At 40.7% G+C, this 18,056-nt stretch overlaps 1 protein-coding gene across 4 annotated transcripts in view; it reads left to right on the top strand.

Moving 5' to 3' along the window:
• LOC126425272 (kelch domain-containing protein 2-like) overlaps positions 1-18,056 on the top strand; it is a 114,225-nt gene that overhangs the window by 61,951 nt on the left and 34,218 nt on the right. For all 4 annotated transcript variants that reach the window (XM_050088239.1, XM_050088240.1, XM_050088241.1 and 1 more), the window contains 2 exons: positions 12,920-13,219; positions 14,895-15,013. In XM_050088239.1, coding sequence (XP_049944196.1) covers positions 12,920-13,219; positions 14,895-15,013 — 419 coding nt within the window. The remainder of the gene's footprint in view (positions 1-12,919; positions 13,220-14,894; positions 15,014-18,056) is intronic.

Here is an 18,056-nt window from a genome sequence, read left to right on the forward strand (position 1 = left end):
GCAGTGGACTGTTCAAGCTGGCAGAGGCTCTGTGATGGTGTGAGTTGTGTGCAGTTGGAGTGATATGGGACCCCTGATACATCAAGATATGACTGTCAGGTTACATAATCATCCTGTCTGATCAGCTGCATCCATGCATGTCCATTGTGCATTCCGAATGGGTTGAGCAATTCCAGCAGGACATTGCGACATCCCACACATCTAGAATTGCTACAAAGTGAGTCCAGGGACACACTTCTGAGCTCAAACACTTCTGCTAGCCACCAAACTCCCCAGACATGAACATTATTAAGCATATCTGGGATGCCTTGCAACGTGGGGTTCAGAAGAGATCTCCACCCCATCATACTCTTATGGATTTATAGACAGCCCTGCAGGATTCATGTGTCAATTCCCTCAAGCACTACTTCGGACGTTAGTCAAGTTCATGCCACATCGTGTTGTGGCACATCTGCATGCTCAGAGGGGCCCGACACGATGTTAGGCAGGTGAGCTAATTTCTTTGGCTCTTCAGTGTATTTTCCATGATCATTTTCTTGTGCTCCTGCTAGGATGTAACGGTGTGTGCTGTTTGGAACTATAATGTGATGGTAACTGATCACATGACCGAATTAGTTCCCACTATGACTGGGTAAGTAGTTCACCTTGCTAAGTAATACTGCAGTACAGGCTTAGCTCAGTTTGAAGGTAAGCACTTGCTGCTGTCCATAGTTCATGGCAATGCATCTGGAGGAAGTCTAAATCTCATTGTCTGCTGATAGTTGGTGCAAGTGCATGTGCAAAACAGTTGTAAACGGAACTAACTTCTGATGTGATGCACACTGTAACTCTATTTTATTGTAGCTTAACGAATAAATGAATAGATTAAATGGTGCGTGGGAGGGGGGGGGGGGTGTTGCATGAAGGACCAGACTTTATTTAAATACTTGTAGTATGTTTGTGACAATTGCTTTGATGTATTTTTTAACACTGAATTATGTCTGTAAAAATGTGGATGTAAAAAGATTTATTGATATGAACTGACATTACTGTTGAGAGACTGGGGAGCTGTTACACTTGGTGTTCACTCTGTCTAGGATATCAAAGTCATATAGTACGAGCATGTCATTACTAACAATATATAGTTCACTTCTAATTAAATGCTATATACAAGCTCAAGTTACGCAGTAAAAAGTAACTTAGTAGTAGACAGTATATTTGGTATAGGCAGTAGTATGTACAGATTACATTACTTTCAATTTAATCCCTTCCTTCACAGGTCATACAGTTAGATTGCATACGTTCTACCAGTAACAGTTCATTATAATATAGGTTACACATGTGTATTTTAAGTAGTGTGGCCTCATGGAGAAGATAAACAATTGAGTTTCTTCACCACCTCAACTCCACTCATAACAAAATTTGGTTCTGCATGTAAATAGAGAAAGATGGTTGCCTGCCTTTCTTGGATGTCTCAGGTAGATGAAAGAATGATGACACTCTGGAGCATTCATTTTATTGCAAGTTCACTCATACTGACTTGCATTCGCCAGCATCAGCTTGCCATCACCATTGCAAACTATGAGTGTGCTTAAAACACTTGTACCCAGAGCTCACATTGTCGCAGCTGTAGATAGTTAGCTTGAAAAGCTCATGCACCTAAAGACAGTGTTTAGAAAGAATGGGTATTTCACCCAGCAGATTGATGGGCTCTGTCAGTTAAAAATCAAGAGTCATACAAAGAGGAGAACATGCCAGCAAAATCTTTAGGTTTTCTGTCTTTAGTTGGCAATAATCCTCTGTAAATTTCAAGCGAAAGTGATTTTCTGTCCACCATCTAAGATTGCAGACCTTTTGGGATTGGTAAAGAACAACTTGTTATTGTGGAAGGCCGGGGAATTTACAAAATCCCTTGTCAGTGTGGTATGGCTTACATAGGACAAACCATGTGCACTGTGAAAGAACACTGCGCTGAACATCAGATTTCCACTCACCTTTTGCAACCAGCAAGTCCGCTATTGCCAAACACTGTATTTTGAATGGACATTCAATAGATTATGGTAGAACTGTCACTCTGACCACAGCAACATCTTTTTGGGACTCCGTTATTAAAGAATCTGTGGAAATAGGCCTGGCAGAAAATCTGATGAACTGTGATAGCAGCTACCTGTTGGACAGTGTGTAAACCCATCACCTCCACAATTTTTTCTAATCGGAGATGACAGTGTGTGCCAATGGCCAATGCGAGCGGTAACACAGAGGACAGCAGAGTTATGCGGTTCCAACAGTGAGGACGCAGCTGCCAGGAAGTGCGGTCTGTCTGTCAGCTTGAATTCTGACACTTGTGGAGTACTCGCAACGCGCTATATAGGACGTAACGGAGCAAGTCTTTGTCAGTGTTCAGTAGCTCACATGAAGGTGACTGGCAGCTGCCCAGTCGAAACATTGTGCAATTAATAAGAAGACGACAGGATGTGAGCCCGAAATGTGTTTGAATATAGGTTGCACGTGTTTCAGGAAGAGATCTGACATTCCAGAATGAGATTTTCACTCTGCAGCGGAGTGTGCGCTGATATGAAACTTCCTGGCAGATTAAAACTGTGTGCCCGACCGAGACTCGAACTCGGGACCTTTTGCCTTTCGCGGGCAAGTGCTCTACCAACGGAGCTACCGAAGCACAACTCACGCCCGGTACTCACAGCTTTACTTCTGCCAGTACCTCGTCTCCTACCTTCCAAACTTAACAGAAGCTTCTGTTAAGTTTGGAAGGTAGGAGACGAGGTACTGGCAGAAGTAAAGCTGTGAGTACCGGGCGTGAGTTGTGCTTCGGTAGCTCCGTTGGTAGAGCACTTGCCCGCGAAAGGCAAAAGGTCCCGAGTTCGAGTCTCGGATGGGCACACAGTTTTAATCTGCCAGGAAGTTTCAGATCTGACATTGTTTAGGAAATCTGCCGCCAATATTGCGTGGTATTTTTATTTTATTTCACAATGACTGGTTTTGATAGAATATTGCTGTCATCATCAGATCTTTGGAATTTATTATTTACATATATATATGCCACCAATAGAATGAAAGCACATACCACTCATAGGAAACCACACCATGTTGGTTTGCCAAGCATATAAAATATATATGTATCAACTATGTGGTCTGGAGTGGAGGTAAAGTGCAGTCATAGCCCACTCACATCATAGTAAGAACTGAGTTCTTCATGTGATATGCATGGCCTATGACTGCACTTTCTATTTGTTTCCCTCCACTCCTGGTATGTGTGTTGTTGTTGTTGTTGTTGGTGGTGGTGGTGGTGGTGTGTGTGTGTGTGTGTGTGTGTGTGTGTGTGTGTGTGTGTGTTTGACAAACCAACATGGTGTCATTTCCTTTGAATGGAAAGTGCTCTCATTGTATTGATGAATGTATACACGCAATAAAAAATTCCAAAGATCCGATGATGACTGCAATATTCTGTCAAAACTGGTCATTATGAAATAAAATAAAAATACCAGCCAATCTTGGCTGCAGAAGATTTCCTATTCTTCAATTCATTATGAGGTGCAATGTGCATTGCATTGTCTTTTAGCCTGATGACTAGCTTCTCACAAACAAATTCAAAAGTTCCATTAAAAATTCATAGAAAGTAATCACATATACAAACACAAAAGCTCTAGTTTTCCAGTGCATTGGATAATCCAGTGCACTGGATAAAAATATCAAGCATATTGCAGCATGATCAAATGAAGCACTATTAAAGCCACAATTGAATATTTTAACCATTTATTACCTCAGTTAATTCAGTGTTTTCCAGTTAAAATTAGTTGCCTTAATATTAGAAAACTTAGGTGACTACTGAATATCAAATGTACTTGTCTACAGTTAACACCCTCATTTTCATTTCTGTACGCAAAACATTTTTCAAGTGAAATAACTGTGACAGAAACAGTGTAAACAGTGTACCGAGGTTTGTTAGAAAGCTATCCTTCTCATCAGTTCGTGATGATTCCCACATTGAAGTCCATTGTTACCTGAACCCCACTATTTCAGGCCCTAATGAATGCTAATTGAGTCTCTAAAAATATCAGTAGACTCTTATGGAAGTGTGCCAGCTGTTATTGCCCCCAGCAACAAAGATAGAAGGTTTTCTTTCCTGCATTAGAGATGAGCTAACCTCCTGAAATCTGGATGTGTGCAACATAATGTTGCTAATGTGACATATAATGTGCACAAACTATTAGAATCATTGAGAAAGATGAAAGGAAGATCAGCAGCATAAACAACTGTTTTTCCTGAAGTATTTGAGACAAATGTCAGAATGATTTCTAAACAAGGCAACAGCTGATTTTCTGTTGCATCGTTGTCTAATTTGTGGTGATTATGGCTTACCCCCAATGATCTTGGCATGGGAAAGATGTTTAACTCCTACCTTAGCAGTGTACATCAGTCAAATATTGTGGGTGGATGTATCTTTCATTGAATTCTGATGAAATAGAAAAGAAATTCACAATAAATGGTGTGTCAGGTATAAAGGTTCAAACTCCAGTATAAATATTGGTGCTCAACTGATGGTAGTTGCCAGTCTGGTCGGAAAGAAGGTAGATTGGTTGTCGAAATATTATGGTTCAAAAATAGAAATATCAGTTTTGGCTCATCACTTGAGGGGGCAAAAAAAAGTGCTCATATCAACAAAAGAAACAAATGTAGGTATCATTTGAATACAATTTACTTTGCTCATGCACTGTCAGCTGCAAATCAGAGTAACACAAAATTAATTATAGTTTAAGTTTGTGTAAGGGCAATCAAGCAGAAGATTTCTTGACCTGCAGAGAAAGACTATAGCCTTCGTCTCTATCCTCTTTTATTTGCCTACTGTTGGATGTAGTGTCCAGTTTGTTCCTACAATCCATTTCAAAATGATTGAGCCTTGGCTTCTAGATCCTCTTAAGGTTCCATTTCATAATTTGTGTGAATGTCTCACACCTTAACCAAATCATGGAAAATGACATATAAATCTACAAAATATGTTTCATACTACAGTTCTTTGATCTGATATCTGTTTTATACATTTATTACTTTACAGCTGGTATGCCACTGGTTCATATCACAAGCAGTGCTTCAAAATTCAGTGAATGAGTACTAACATTTTTGTATGAGAAAAGATTTTAATTAAAGTCATTTGTGTACATGTTCTTAGATCATTTGGTGGTCTGTTATACCAAATCAAGCCATTGATGGTGATCTGTCATTTTTAATTTTGTTTTCTCCTGGTGTTGTGATCATGTACCTCACAACAGTTGATAATTGTTCCTGCTTGACTAATAAAAATGTCACTAATTTAAATATTATAAAGAATACATGTTAAGTATGTGTTCTGCACAAACTTTTCATGCAGTTATTCCTTTATGTCCACATATAAGACTTATTGCTTTCTTGTATAACAGCAGTATTCTTTTTATGTGGGCATCAGCTGCACAGTCCCATAATTAAATCCATAGCAAAAAAAAAAAAAAAAATAGTTATTAGTTCCATAGTATACTGTTCTTGGTCTTTGGACAGAAACTGTCTTTGTGATCTGGCTAAGGAGATATAAGCCACTATTGACTTTTCACATATAAAAGTACTGTGCATTGTCCAACACAAATTTTCATTGATACAGGGTGGTCCATTGATAGTGACCGAGCCAAATATCTCACGAAATAAGCAACAAACAAAAAAACTACAAAGAACGAAACTCGTCTAGCTTGAAGGGGGAAACCAGATAGCGCTATGGTTGGCCCACCAGATGGCGTTGTTATAGGTCAAACAGGTATCAACTGCATTTTTTTAAATAGGAACCCCCATTTTTATTATTAATCAGAAGGCAAAATAAGGCATCGGCGTGGGCGTGTTGTCCTGTCAGCCGGTAATGGGGTTGATAATAATAACAGGAGAGGAAGAGAGCCTGCCACTGCAAATTATGTGCTGCCGTGTCTGGTACAGAAGCTGAAGGGTTAAAAAAGAGCAACCAACAGTTTGTGATCTGTGGTTAAATGGAACCTAGAACCATACAAGAAGGCATGAAATTTCTTTAGGGTGAACACAATCACTAAAGCCTCCTTTTCAGTCTGAGAATACTGGTGCTGAGCGGGAGTTAAAGTCTTAGAAGTGTAAGCAATGGGCCGTTCAGACCCATCTGTGTATTTGTAGGTCAACACCATGCCGAGACTGTGCTGAGAGGCATCTGTAGCCAAATGAGGTGCTGACCTGGCTGAAAAGTGGCCAGACATGGGACAGATTGAAGCTCGGTCACAAGCTGGGGATCAGAAAAAAGGCACATTTTTAACAAAAGCGAGTGCAGGGGGAGAGCAACAGTGGATACGTCCGATAAAAACTTACGGTAGTACGCAACTTATGTAGAAGCGCACGCAGTTCCTTAAAGGAAGTCGACCAGGGCAAAGCCGCAGTTGTGTCACCATAGTGACACAATGGCTTGACCCCTGTGTGAGAAATCTCAAAACCTAAGTACTCAGTTGATTGCTGAAAAAAGTTGAGATTTGACAAGATTGCATTTGAGACCTGCAGACAGCAAAATGGAAAACAGTGATCGGAAATTGCTAAGGTGGTCTTCAGTGGAAGTACCCAAAACAACAATATCATTGAGGTAATTGATGTAGATGGGCGCAGATGTTCCAAAAAACTTCCAAAAAATTGCTAGCATGTTGGCAACATCAAAAGGCTTGTGTTGATATCAGTATAGGCCAAAAAGTGTATTGACAATGAGAAGGTGCCAGTAGACTCGCCCAACGGGAGCTGGAAGTACACTTCCGACAAATCAATCTCAGAAAAGTAGTGGCTGCCTGATAATTTTGTGAGCAACTCATCAGAGTGAGGCAAAGGTTATATCTATCAGGATTTTTCTTTATCGTGATACTGAAGTCACTGCAGAGGCAAAGCTTACGCGTCAGCTTCTTAATGATGACCAGTGACATAGCCCATTCACTGGAAGAAAAAAGCCGAATGACATTGAGCAATGTCAACCCATCTAAAATTCAGCTGCGACAGATTTGTGCAACACGACAGGCAACTGCTAGGCCTGAAAAGAAAAACAAGTGTGGTCAGACTCTTTCATGATAATGTGGGCCCTGAAAACTGGTAGCACAGCCAAGTCCAATGGAAACAGTAAGAAAAATCAGAGCACATGGACTCTAGTTTCTGGTACGAACTTGATCTGACATTAAATTTACCTCATTGGCAATGGAGAAACCGAAAGCATTAAAGGCATCTAACCCGAATAGGTCTGTATTATAGGAATGATCCACAAACCAGGAAGGTGAGAGAGTGAACAACAAATTTGTAAGATACGGGAGGGGACAACTGACCTAAGATCGGAATTTACTGTTTATTGTAGCTAACCGACTTCCGTGAAACCTATGTGAAGGGAGGGGAGCCCAAGTTCATGTATATTTGTGCGTCTGCTAAAGTCACTGAAGCTCCTGTGTCCACTTGTATTTTTAGCAATTTATAAAACCCACTCAAGTCAATGAACAATTGATTCAGGGAGACAGTCATTGTAGAGATACAGTTTATGCCCATTTGTCTAAATGTGGAAAAACGTACATTAATGTGGATGAGTAGGAAGAACAAACGTGTAATGTTCGGATACAGTATTACTAGTGTCCTGCTCGACACAGTCAAGTTGGTTAAATGTCAGGGCAAAAGATGTGAAATGCAACGAGCATGTGAGAACTGTGGTAGGGAAGGCAAATGGTCGACTTCTGTTTATTGGGAGAATTTTAGGAAAGAATGGTTCACCTGTAAAGGAGACCACATATAGACCCTGGTGCAGCCTATTCTCGAGTACTGCCCCTGTGTTTGGGATCCGTACCAGGTCAGATTGAAGGAAGACATCAAAGCAATTCAGAGGTGGGCTTTTAGATTTGTTAGCGGTAGGTTCGAACGACACGTAAGTGTTGTGGAGATGCTCAGGGAACTCTAATGGGAATCCCCAGAGGCAAGGTGATGTTCTTTTCGAGGAACACTGTCGAGAAAATTTAGAGAACCGGCATTTGAAGCTGACTGCCACACAATTCTACTGCTGCCAACATACATTGCACGTAAGGACCACGAAGATAAGATATGAGAAATTAAGGCTTGTATGGAGGCATATGGACAGTCGTTTTTCCCTCGCTCTGTTTGTGATTGGAACTGGAAAGGAAATGACTAGTACTGGTACGAAGTACCCTCTGCCACACACCATACTGTGGCTTGCGTGGTATCTGTGCACATGCAGAGATACTACTGGTCTGCCACATTTGAAGAGGAGTTACACACCAGTACAATGTGCCTTCCTTTTGACACTTGTTGCAAACAGCCCAACACTTAGGGAATGAAGCACACTTGTATTTGATGAAGCAGTATGGGTAAACGGAAGGGGGCACGCAGCTGCTGCTGTGACACAGCCTGTTGCTGCAGTGGCCGTAACTGACGCTGCCCCGTGCAACGCTGAGTTGAAAGTTGCATTGCTGCAATGGCTTCCCTGTCATCCTGAACACTTGCAGTGTGCCAAACAGGGGTTGACAGAGCAGCTTCCAATCTCCCCCCAAACACGCACACACACACACACACACACACACACACACACACACACACACACAGTAGTCTGATTGCCTGCAGCTTGTGACACTTCAAAGGACTATGCTATTTTGAGCACATCCCTAAATGTCAGATTATCACATTGAAATGCTTTTTTGCAGACTTCCCTATCCGCGGCCAGATGAATAACAACACCGTGCACGATGTGATCAGCATAGGATTTGTGATGGGTACTAGTGACAAAAATTACGACAGCGTCTCAACATGTTATGACATGTTCTGTCACAATAATAGGTTGAGATAAGCTGGTTGGTTCTTGCAAAGGTGCAAGTTGACACAACAGCTGATACATGTGCAGCAAAAGCCAGGAAAGAAAGAAAGAAAGAAAGAAAGGCCTACACAAGTTTGCATCGCCCACAGGAAAAACCTGGAAATGTTGATGTAACTATGTCTCGTAGCAGTCCAAATCTTCAGCCGATTCACTGTATGCCGTAAAGGGCAACGATTGTGCTGACGAAAAAGCAACCTGCTGCGAACATGCAGATACCACTTGACTGAGAGTGGTGGCGAAATCTGGCTGTTGTTTGGCAAAAGCTTGCTGGTGGGCAGTGATGCGTTGGAGCATTTCTTCTGTGGAGATTTTTGTTAGTCGAGATTTTTGTCAGTCGATTTAGCATTGACACTTAACACACAGGGAAAACAAATCCTCACTCGTCACTGAGTTTGTTATAGTGAGAACAAGCACAATTTGCAAAATATAATACCTTATAGAGCAATACATAAGATACAGGTACTGAATACATTGACTAGACATGGTGAGACAGGGTACAGAACAGGCCGAGCACTTGTTTGTGATCACTGAAATAATACTGTTTCTTTGGCGTCTCACCATAGTGCGCCAGGGGCTGACCCGGGCGGCCTCTGTAAGCGGATCTGTGAACTGTTCAGGTGCGCAATTTGTGAAATTCCGCACGTCAGCAGTAAAGGTGTTGGTGTTGTTGTTGTTGTTGTTGGTGGTGGTGGTGGTGGTCTTCAGTCCAGAGACCGGTTTGATGCAGCTCTACATGCTACTGTATCCTGTGTAAGCTTCTTCATCTCCCAGTACCTACTGCAACCTGCATCCTTCTGAATCTGCTTAGTGTATTTATCTCTTGGTCTCCCTCTGCGATTTTTACTCTCCACACTGCTCTCCTGTACTAAATTAGTGACCCCTTGATACCTCAGAACATGTCCTACCAACTGATCCCATCTTCTAGTCAAGTTGTGCCACAAATTTCTCTTCTCCCCAATTCTATTCAATACCTCCTCATCAGTTATGTGATCTACCCATCTAATCTTCAGCATTCTTCTGTAGCACCACATTTTGAAAGCTTCTATTCTCTTCTTGTCTAAACTATTTATCGTCCACGTTTCACTTCCATACGTGGCTACACTCCATACAAATACTTTCAGAAACAACTTCCTGACACACTAGAATGGTAGGGTTGCCTTTCTTTACTCTATCTTCTAAGATAAGTCGTGGGTTCAGTGTTGCCTCACGTGTTCCAACATTTCTACGGAATCCAAACTGATCTTCAGGTCGGCCTCTACCAGTTTTTCCATTTGCCTGTAAAAAATTCGTGTTAGTATTTTGCAGCCATGGCTTATTAAACTGATAGTTCGGTTGTTTTGACATCTGTCAACACATGCTTTCTTTGGGATTGGAATTATTATATTCTTCTTGAAGTCTGAGGGTATTTCACCTGTCTCATATATCTTGCTCACCAGATGGTAGTGCTTTGTCAGGGCTGGCTCTCCCAAGGCTATCATTTGTCTGCTCTGTCAAACTCTTCATGCAGTATCATATCGCCCATTTCATTTTCATCTACATCCTCTTCCATTTCCATAATATTGTCCTCAAGTACAAGGGCGAAGTAATGGTACATCAAGGATAAAACGAAATTATAAGACAAACAATACTGTAAAGCTGTCCAACTCCTCTGTACAAAAGGTTCTCCAAAGTGTCTGCAGAAATTTAGTGTTCATGTTCACAAATTGAAAACAGGTATACACAAAGTGCTCATTGTCTTTATATGACTACAGAACCGTTGTTGAATTAAGTGGGCAACTACAATAGCTGTGGAATATTTAGTAACAGCAACAGTAATTAAGATTGTCTTTTTCCCCCAATCATTTTGTTTTAGAAAATTTATTTTAATCCATTGCTACATTCTAATTATTCTAATCCATTGTTACATTCCATTGCTACATAACATAGATCACATTTTCTTTTCTGTTACAGGGGCACAACACATTTTTAATTGATCATTTATATAGAGTTGCTTGTATACTAGTAAATTTCTCGTTTCATTGCTTCTGAAAATCCATATTCGTGCTGTTGGTCACTGAGCCCATCAATGCTATATTGGAGCACGAAAACTAAGTTGCTACTCTTTGCTGGTGGAACGTTACAGAAGTGGCAGCACGCTGGTCTGACTACTTTGTACCACAGCCTCACATAGAGTGCAACTAGTAGTGGAACTGCGTACAAACATGGTGATCTGATGTAATTAACAAAAGTGAAACACTGCACTCATGTTTTCTCTGCTGCAATACCTACAATGATACAAAACATCAATGCTCACCATGCATAGCCAGAACAGGAGCTCAAACCCATGAGTCAATCAGTATGAAATGAATAATAGTAAGTTGATTGTTTCACTAAAGAACTGTTATGGAAGGTCTGCAGAATTATCTGTCAACATTCGCCACAATTTCTTCATTGAACTCTGAATGTTTGTCTGCCATAAATTTCTTTAGGTATGAGGATAGGTGGAAGTCAGGGGTGCAAAGAAGGTGAATGGGTGGATGTTCTAGTGAATCTTTGACTTCTTTCTTGGCAAAGCACTTTTACTGAATGTACATTTTTTCCTTTTTTTTCCCCAACCAATGCCTGTTTTCATGTTTTTTCTCATCCATTCAGTCTAGAGGACTTTCTTTGGAATAGTGGACACATCACACTCACAATAGCAAGTAAGACCACATAATCATTTTTTAAATAATCCAAACATCACTGAGTATTTTGTTTTTGCATTTGAATTTAGTCAGTAGTCAACAAGCAGAGTACCAGTCTAGTACATAGCTATAAGCTGTTGGTGTACAGTAGAATCTAGTTTATCCAGCCTAATGTAACGGAAAGTCTAACCGGGTAATAAAAAAGCCCAATTGGCGAAAGTTCTATAAATTATCTCTTCCGGCCCCAATTGTAGCATTCATACACCCCATTTTTATACCAAACCCAGTTGTATTAACATTTTCCTGACTTCTTATGTAATACATGCTAGTTATAAGTGTTTATTATGTACATACTGCACCCTTCCACAATTATTACACAAAAGATAATACACTCTGCATTGTAAAGTACGAATGAATGATTACACATATGAGAAAAGCAGACATAACAAAAAAGATGAAACATAGAAATATGAGGTTTTCAAAAATGTGATAGGTGACTGTGTTCCTTCTTTAGCCCTCTTCTGTGCTGCAGCATCCCTCCACTTACACAAATAGGTGATACCAGTTTGCTTTGCTTCCTCCTGTTCATTAATGTACTGCAGCACTGTCTCAGTTGTCTTGAACCCTTCTGACTGTGGGATGAGATTTCTGCTGTCATCTAAGTTGGCCTCCTCCACTTGGGTTACCTCCCCATGTCAATCTTTGCACCATTTCCATAACATCGTTGTAAGTTAGTTCATGAACTTCATCATTTGCCATCCATTTGTGACATTGTCTCTGTTGACATCCTCACAGCCTGGTATATTTTTGAGCAACGAAACAATACCGTCATTTCCATATTTGACTCTGGTTTCACACACGGATTCAGAGTTATAAGGCCCACCTTACTTTCCTTGAAAGAAAGACAACATTGTTCTCATGAAAGACTGTTGGGTAAATGTAGGGAGTGCATGTTTGATGGAGGCTGCAATCATTCTGCTACCACCACTATATACCTCCTGTGGCGGCTCATGAGAATTAAGTAAGAGAGATTAAAGGACTTACGTAGGCACGTAGATAAGTATTTTTGGCCTCACTCAATATGCAAACGAAATTGGACAAAAATGTCTAATTTTGACGCAAAGTACCCTCTGCTGCGCACTGTACAGTGGTTTGCGGAGTATGTATGTAGATGTAGATTCATGTGCCAAGCAGAAAATTTTTCTCTCTGCCTTTCTACTGGGGAAGGTAAGTGTGTTAATGTGGTAGACGAAATGAGTAGTTAAAGAAAAGCCAGATGTGTCGTTTGAAATTTTCCTCGTTTTTATGGAAGAGTTGTTGATACATCTGTCTTCACATGATTACTGTGCATAATTTCATACGAGTCAATATGTTGCTATCGCAGGCTGTACTTTTTCGGCGGCTTCGGCCCCCCACCCAGCTACGACCCGCCCTTCAAGCACGTCATAGATCCGTCGACGAGTTCACTCTACGAGCGAGGGTGGAGCAACCAACTGGTCTGCTACTGCCCGCAGACAGATTCGTGGTCGTGGCCAAAGACGCATGGCCGTTGCCCCGAACCACGTGCGGCGCATGCTGCTGACCGCACTGGATCGCGCTTGTACCTGTTCGGTGGGCGGTACAGGGGCAGACGAATGTCTGACCTCCACTGCCTTGACCTGGACACCATGACTTGGAGTGGAGAGTGAGTTGAGCTAAGTTATACAAATTCCTGATATCTTTGCAATAGTTAAGAGTACCCTATCTATGATTTTGTACATTACTGTTGATGCTTTGAAAATTTGTCAAAATATGAAATAAGAGTTGCATGACTGATAAAATGTGAGAAGTGACATAAAGCTAGTCACAGTAAGGAACCATTTGAAAAACACACACACACACACACACACACACACACACACACACACACACACACACCTGCCTTTGCCTTTGCCTTTCCCCAGATGTCTACTCTCACTGCACCCAAAATTGTTGTTGTGTTATAAGTTCTTTATTGTTGTTACCTGATAGTACTCATTCAGTTGTTATGTCAGTTCAATTTTGAGATGTGTTATGTAAATATGACTCGAAAAACCAACCTTTGATCATTGGAAGGTAATTATATAGCTGTGATTCTTCAGTTTCTCTCGACATATTTCTTGCTCGAACAGTTCATAGGTGTACTGCCAGTCCATAGTGTCCAACGAGCACAATATTTCGGCGAGCAGACATGTCGCCATCGTCAGGTGCGCTGATGAACTGAGCTCCTGAGGGTGGGCGGCTGTCCGGCTGTCTTAAATCCCCTCCCCCTGCGAGGCATTCTCTCCGCAGACCACGCCCACAGCCACGCATCGGTGGCCACTGAGGCACTGGCATCGGCATCTGTGGTGGCATTGGTGTAATTGCCTGTCCAACCTGGCCACCCATTCATTTTCTTTGCTGAGTATCTTTTTAATTAGACTCAGTGCTGGTTCCCATGCCTTGCCGAGTTTATAGCCGCAATCTCGGTTGATGAGTCTGTCCCTGGTATGAATTTCGATAGCCTCTCTAATGACGCTGTCCCATTATTTAGATGTCTGTGCCAAGTCCCTGGAATGTTGGTAGACCATTTCCATACCAGGGTCTTGGCACAGACATCTAAATACTGGGACAGCGTCATTCGAGAGGCTATTGAAATTCATACCAGGGACAGACGCAACCACCGAGATTGCGGCTATAACCTCGGCAAGGCATGGGAACCAACACTGAATCTAATTAAAAAGACACTCAGCAAAGAAAATGAATGGGTGGCCGGGGCGGACAAGGCAATTACACCGAAGGCACCACAGACACCAACGCTAGCGTCTCAGCGACTGCCGGTGCGTGGCCGCGGGCATGGACCGCGGAGAGAACACCTTGCGGGGGAGGAGATTTAAGACGGCCGCCCGCCCTCAGGAGCTCAGTTCGTCAGCGCACCTGACGATGGCAACATGTCTGATCGCTGAAATATTGTGCCCATTGGACACTATGGACCGGCAGTACGCCCTGGACTGTTTGAGTAATTATATACCTGTTTACACATAATAGTCGCATATAATTAATTTAAATGTTGTCATAGATTGTTTCATAACTAAAAGGGAAATGTCTTGAGTAAAAAGTGCTGTAAAGAAAGAAAGAAAGAAAGCATGGTAATAACTCGAAAGGTAGAATATCTTACGGTAAAGATGTGATAAATTTCAGACAGACTCAATTAAAAGATGTGCCTGTCTGCAATGTAATGTGTCATCCTTGTAGTAAATAGCACTCTATCTTTTCCGTACATTTTTGATGTTCCAGCCTGGAGTTTCCATCGTTCAAAAGGTAGAGTGCAAGAAGTATAATGTTACTTCTTTCTATTACAGTCTGAACAATAGCCTCCAGTGTGCAAAACCTTGTGGCCGATCATGGCACAGTCTAACATTCATCTCTCCACAAAGGGCTATCTTGTACGGGGGTCTGAACCAAATGAACACTATTCTGAGTGAGTATTAGAATTCCCCTTGGACATAAAGTAGTTAAGAAAGTGATTACTGTGGTAAAGTTAGTGGCTAGTTTACAGTACTTAATGTATTTTTTTTTTTATTTCAGCTGCAGCTATTTTGGCAAGGGCCACTTGTGACTATTGATGTAGGAACCACCCATATCCAAAAAATCCTTTTGCAAGAGACACAATATGGGCATGTACAGAGCTGTCACTGACAGCAAATGATTTGGGGGGGGCGGGGGGGGGCATGTAGGTAAAAGCTCATGCTCGCTTACTGGCAGTCAGGTCATCAGCCCACCTCATGGCATTGTGGTCGACTGACAAAATATTGTGCTTGTTCTGAAACTGAGATCTGTCACACCCAGGAACTTACTGCATATTTCCAAATTATTTGCAGCAATCGCCACTTTTCTTTCATAAATAAAGATTTACTCAAAATTATCATCCCATATGACATCAATAAATGGAATATGTGACATATGCAAGCTTTCAAAGTTCTTTGCCCCTAAAGTTGACAGTTCCTATTATGTCAAAAGTAACTGAATGTAAATGTTGTAATTACTGTGATATATCCTTTTTTTCCAGTTTTTGGTCAGTGAGACCAAACATAAAACCTTCTTTCTTGCTCATTTTTTCTTGTTGTTGAATGTGGGGTATTTTTGGCTGCACTCCAGCTTAAACCACAGAAAACTTTCAGAAGAACGTAAATTATAATTTCCTGTACAATTGTTTGTGTACTTAGCAGTACAACAATGCTTCGTCATCATCAGCTACTTACTCTCCTTCCTGAGTCTGGTAACATGATTGATCACTTATTAACAAGCGAGAACAGAAGTCCGTAATTTTCTCTCTTCTCTGCAATTTGTGCTGTTTTGAAATTCGTGCTGTTTTGAAATTCCTGGCATTAAAACTGTATATTGGAACAGGATTTCAAGTGTCGTTTTCTGACATGAAACTAGTCTGTTCATTGTTGCAAACTGCACAGTATATTGAAACTTGGAGACCAATTCCAAGTTGATAGGTGGAACACAGTGTAGAGAGAAATGTTATAACTACCAGTAATGCCAGTTCAATAGCAATGAATGAAAGCCAGAAATGTCTTGGACACCAAAATGCAATCCGATAGAGTTCCAAATCAAAGTTCGGTTGTAGAAGGTTAGATAATAGGTGTATTAGAGAGTAAGTGTAATTCTGATTTCAATAACAAAATACAAACTACTCTATCTGCATGCCATCATGGGTATTTATTTCTGGTAGAAGGCTGATGGCCATTACCGTTCGATACGCAAACAGTCGGCTTTCAACTGCCAAAGGTGGAACTGTGAGCTGTAGAAATAATGATGCTGCCACTCTGAGTGTCTCTTGTATTTCCAGAGTGACGGGATGTTAGAAGCTCTCAAGCCTGGAGCTTGTTTTTAGTGGGCAATGCTTTATCTGAATTACTTGTTCAGGTATGACTCACAGTCTTATTCTCTCAAGAAGTTTGAAAACAGTGCCCAATTCAGTTCAGTGTAAAAGATTCATTCTGGAAATAGTCCCATAGACGGTGGTCAAAGCCCCCTTAAGCAGTCAAACAGTTTGTCTAATGTTAATACTTTGCAAATTATTTGGCTGCTCCGTTTGCTGTTTCTTTAAAAAATAGTTAGAGTTTGAGAGAAATTTTTTAGTGAAAAAGAGTGTTGCTACAATTTGTATCACTGTTATCAAAGACAAAAACAAAAGAGGATTGGCAATTACCAAAATGATAGAGCTGTTGTGTCTTTCTCAACCATATACTACCCAGGAAGATGTTGAGAAGAAAATCAATATTTTATCCACAACATACAAGTGGGAATGCAACAAAATAAAAAAATCAAAGCTCATCTGTTCTTCTGCAGATGATACACGTGTCTCCACATTGTAGTTGATAATGAACTTTCGTTGAGGACCAGGAAGAGGAGAATAAATGTACGTCTACTTGTGTCTTCATTTTCAGTGTGAGTGTGAAGTAATTCTAGCAAGTTGTCAAAAGTTTGACTGTACAATGGGAGAAAATTGATGTCCTCATCATGTTTGGAGTGTAATATTTCCTGTGGCTGATTTCCACAGGTATATTTATCTCTATATTCCAACCATTTCTTGCACCAGCACCTTGTTTGCTTTTTCTTCTTTATACACAGTGCTAAAGTCAAGGCAAGTAATGCTTTTTGTTTATTGGTAGCCATTCTGACTAGTGTCAAAATACTTCACAACACTATATACTCAGTGTGACAGCTGCTTCAGAGGTGAGGTTAAATTTGACAAACTTGGTTGGTACATCTGCACACTTGTATGACAACACTATGGATAGGAAACAGTGAATTTGTTGAACAAGTCTGGTGATTACCAGGGCATTTAAGCCGTTGCTCCAAGATACCTTTTCTTCTATGACTGTTAGTCCATACCAGTAAGGAGAGTTTCTGATAAGTTTAGAAAGTAAGAAACAGGTACTGGCTGAATTGAGGCTGAGATGGCACGTCGTGAGTCTTGCCTGGATCATTCAGATGAAAATTATCACTGCTTGTGAAATGCGAGGTTGTGCTGTCACTTTGCCAACAACTTGAAAAGTACAGGATAACTCTCACTCTTTCCTTTTTTATATTTCTTTATCTTTTTAATTTAATAGTAACCAAACCACACACATCTATTCACAAAAATGTAATTTCTTAGTAGGATGTTTTCATTTTCTTAGTAGGATGTTTTCATTGCCATATTCAGTATTCTTAGTAGGATGTTTTCATTTTCTTAGTAGGATGTTTTCATTGCCATATTCAGTATGTGGCTGCAGATGCCCTTCACACAGCATACAGTGCAAGGCACCCAAAAATTATGGTATGGTATTCAGTTATGTACATGCCTAACAATGATATTAGTGTCATGACTTTTTAAATTACACCTATTTTAAAAATCTGTTATATCTAATGTGTTGCAAACATTTAAATTAGATAGAGTTGATTTTATATAACCTCTGTTTAATATTTGTTTTTTGATTATTACATTTTCTTTTTAACGACATCCTGTG

Source organism: Schistocerca serialis, chromosome 10 (assembly GCF_023864345.2).
Source record: "Schistocerca serialis cubense isolate TAMUIC-IGC-003099 chromosome 10, iqSchSeri2.2, whole genome shotgun sequence".
Taxonomy (NCBI): domain Eukaryota; kingdom Metazoa; phylum Arthropoda; class Insecta; order Orthoptera; family Acrididae; genus Schistocerca; species Schistocerca serialis.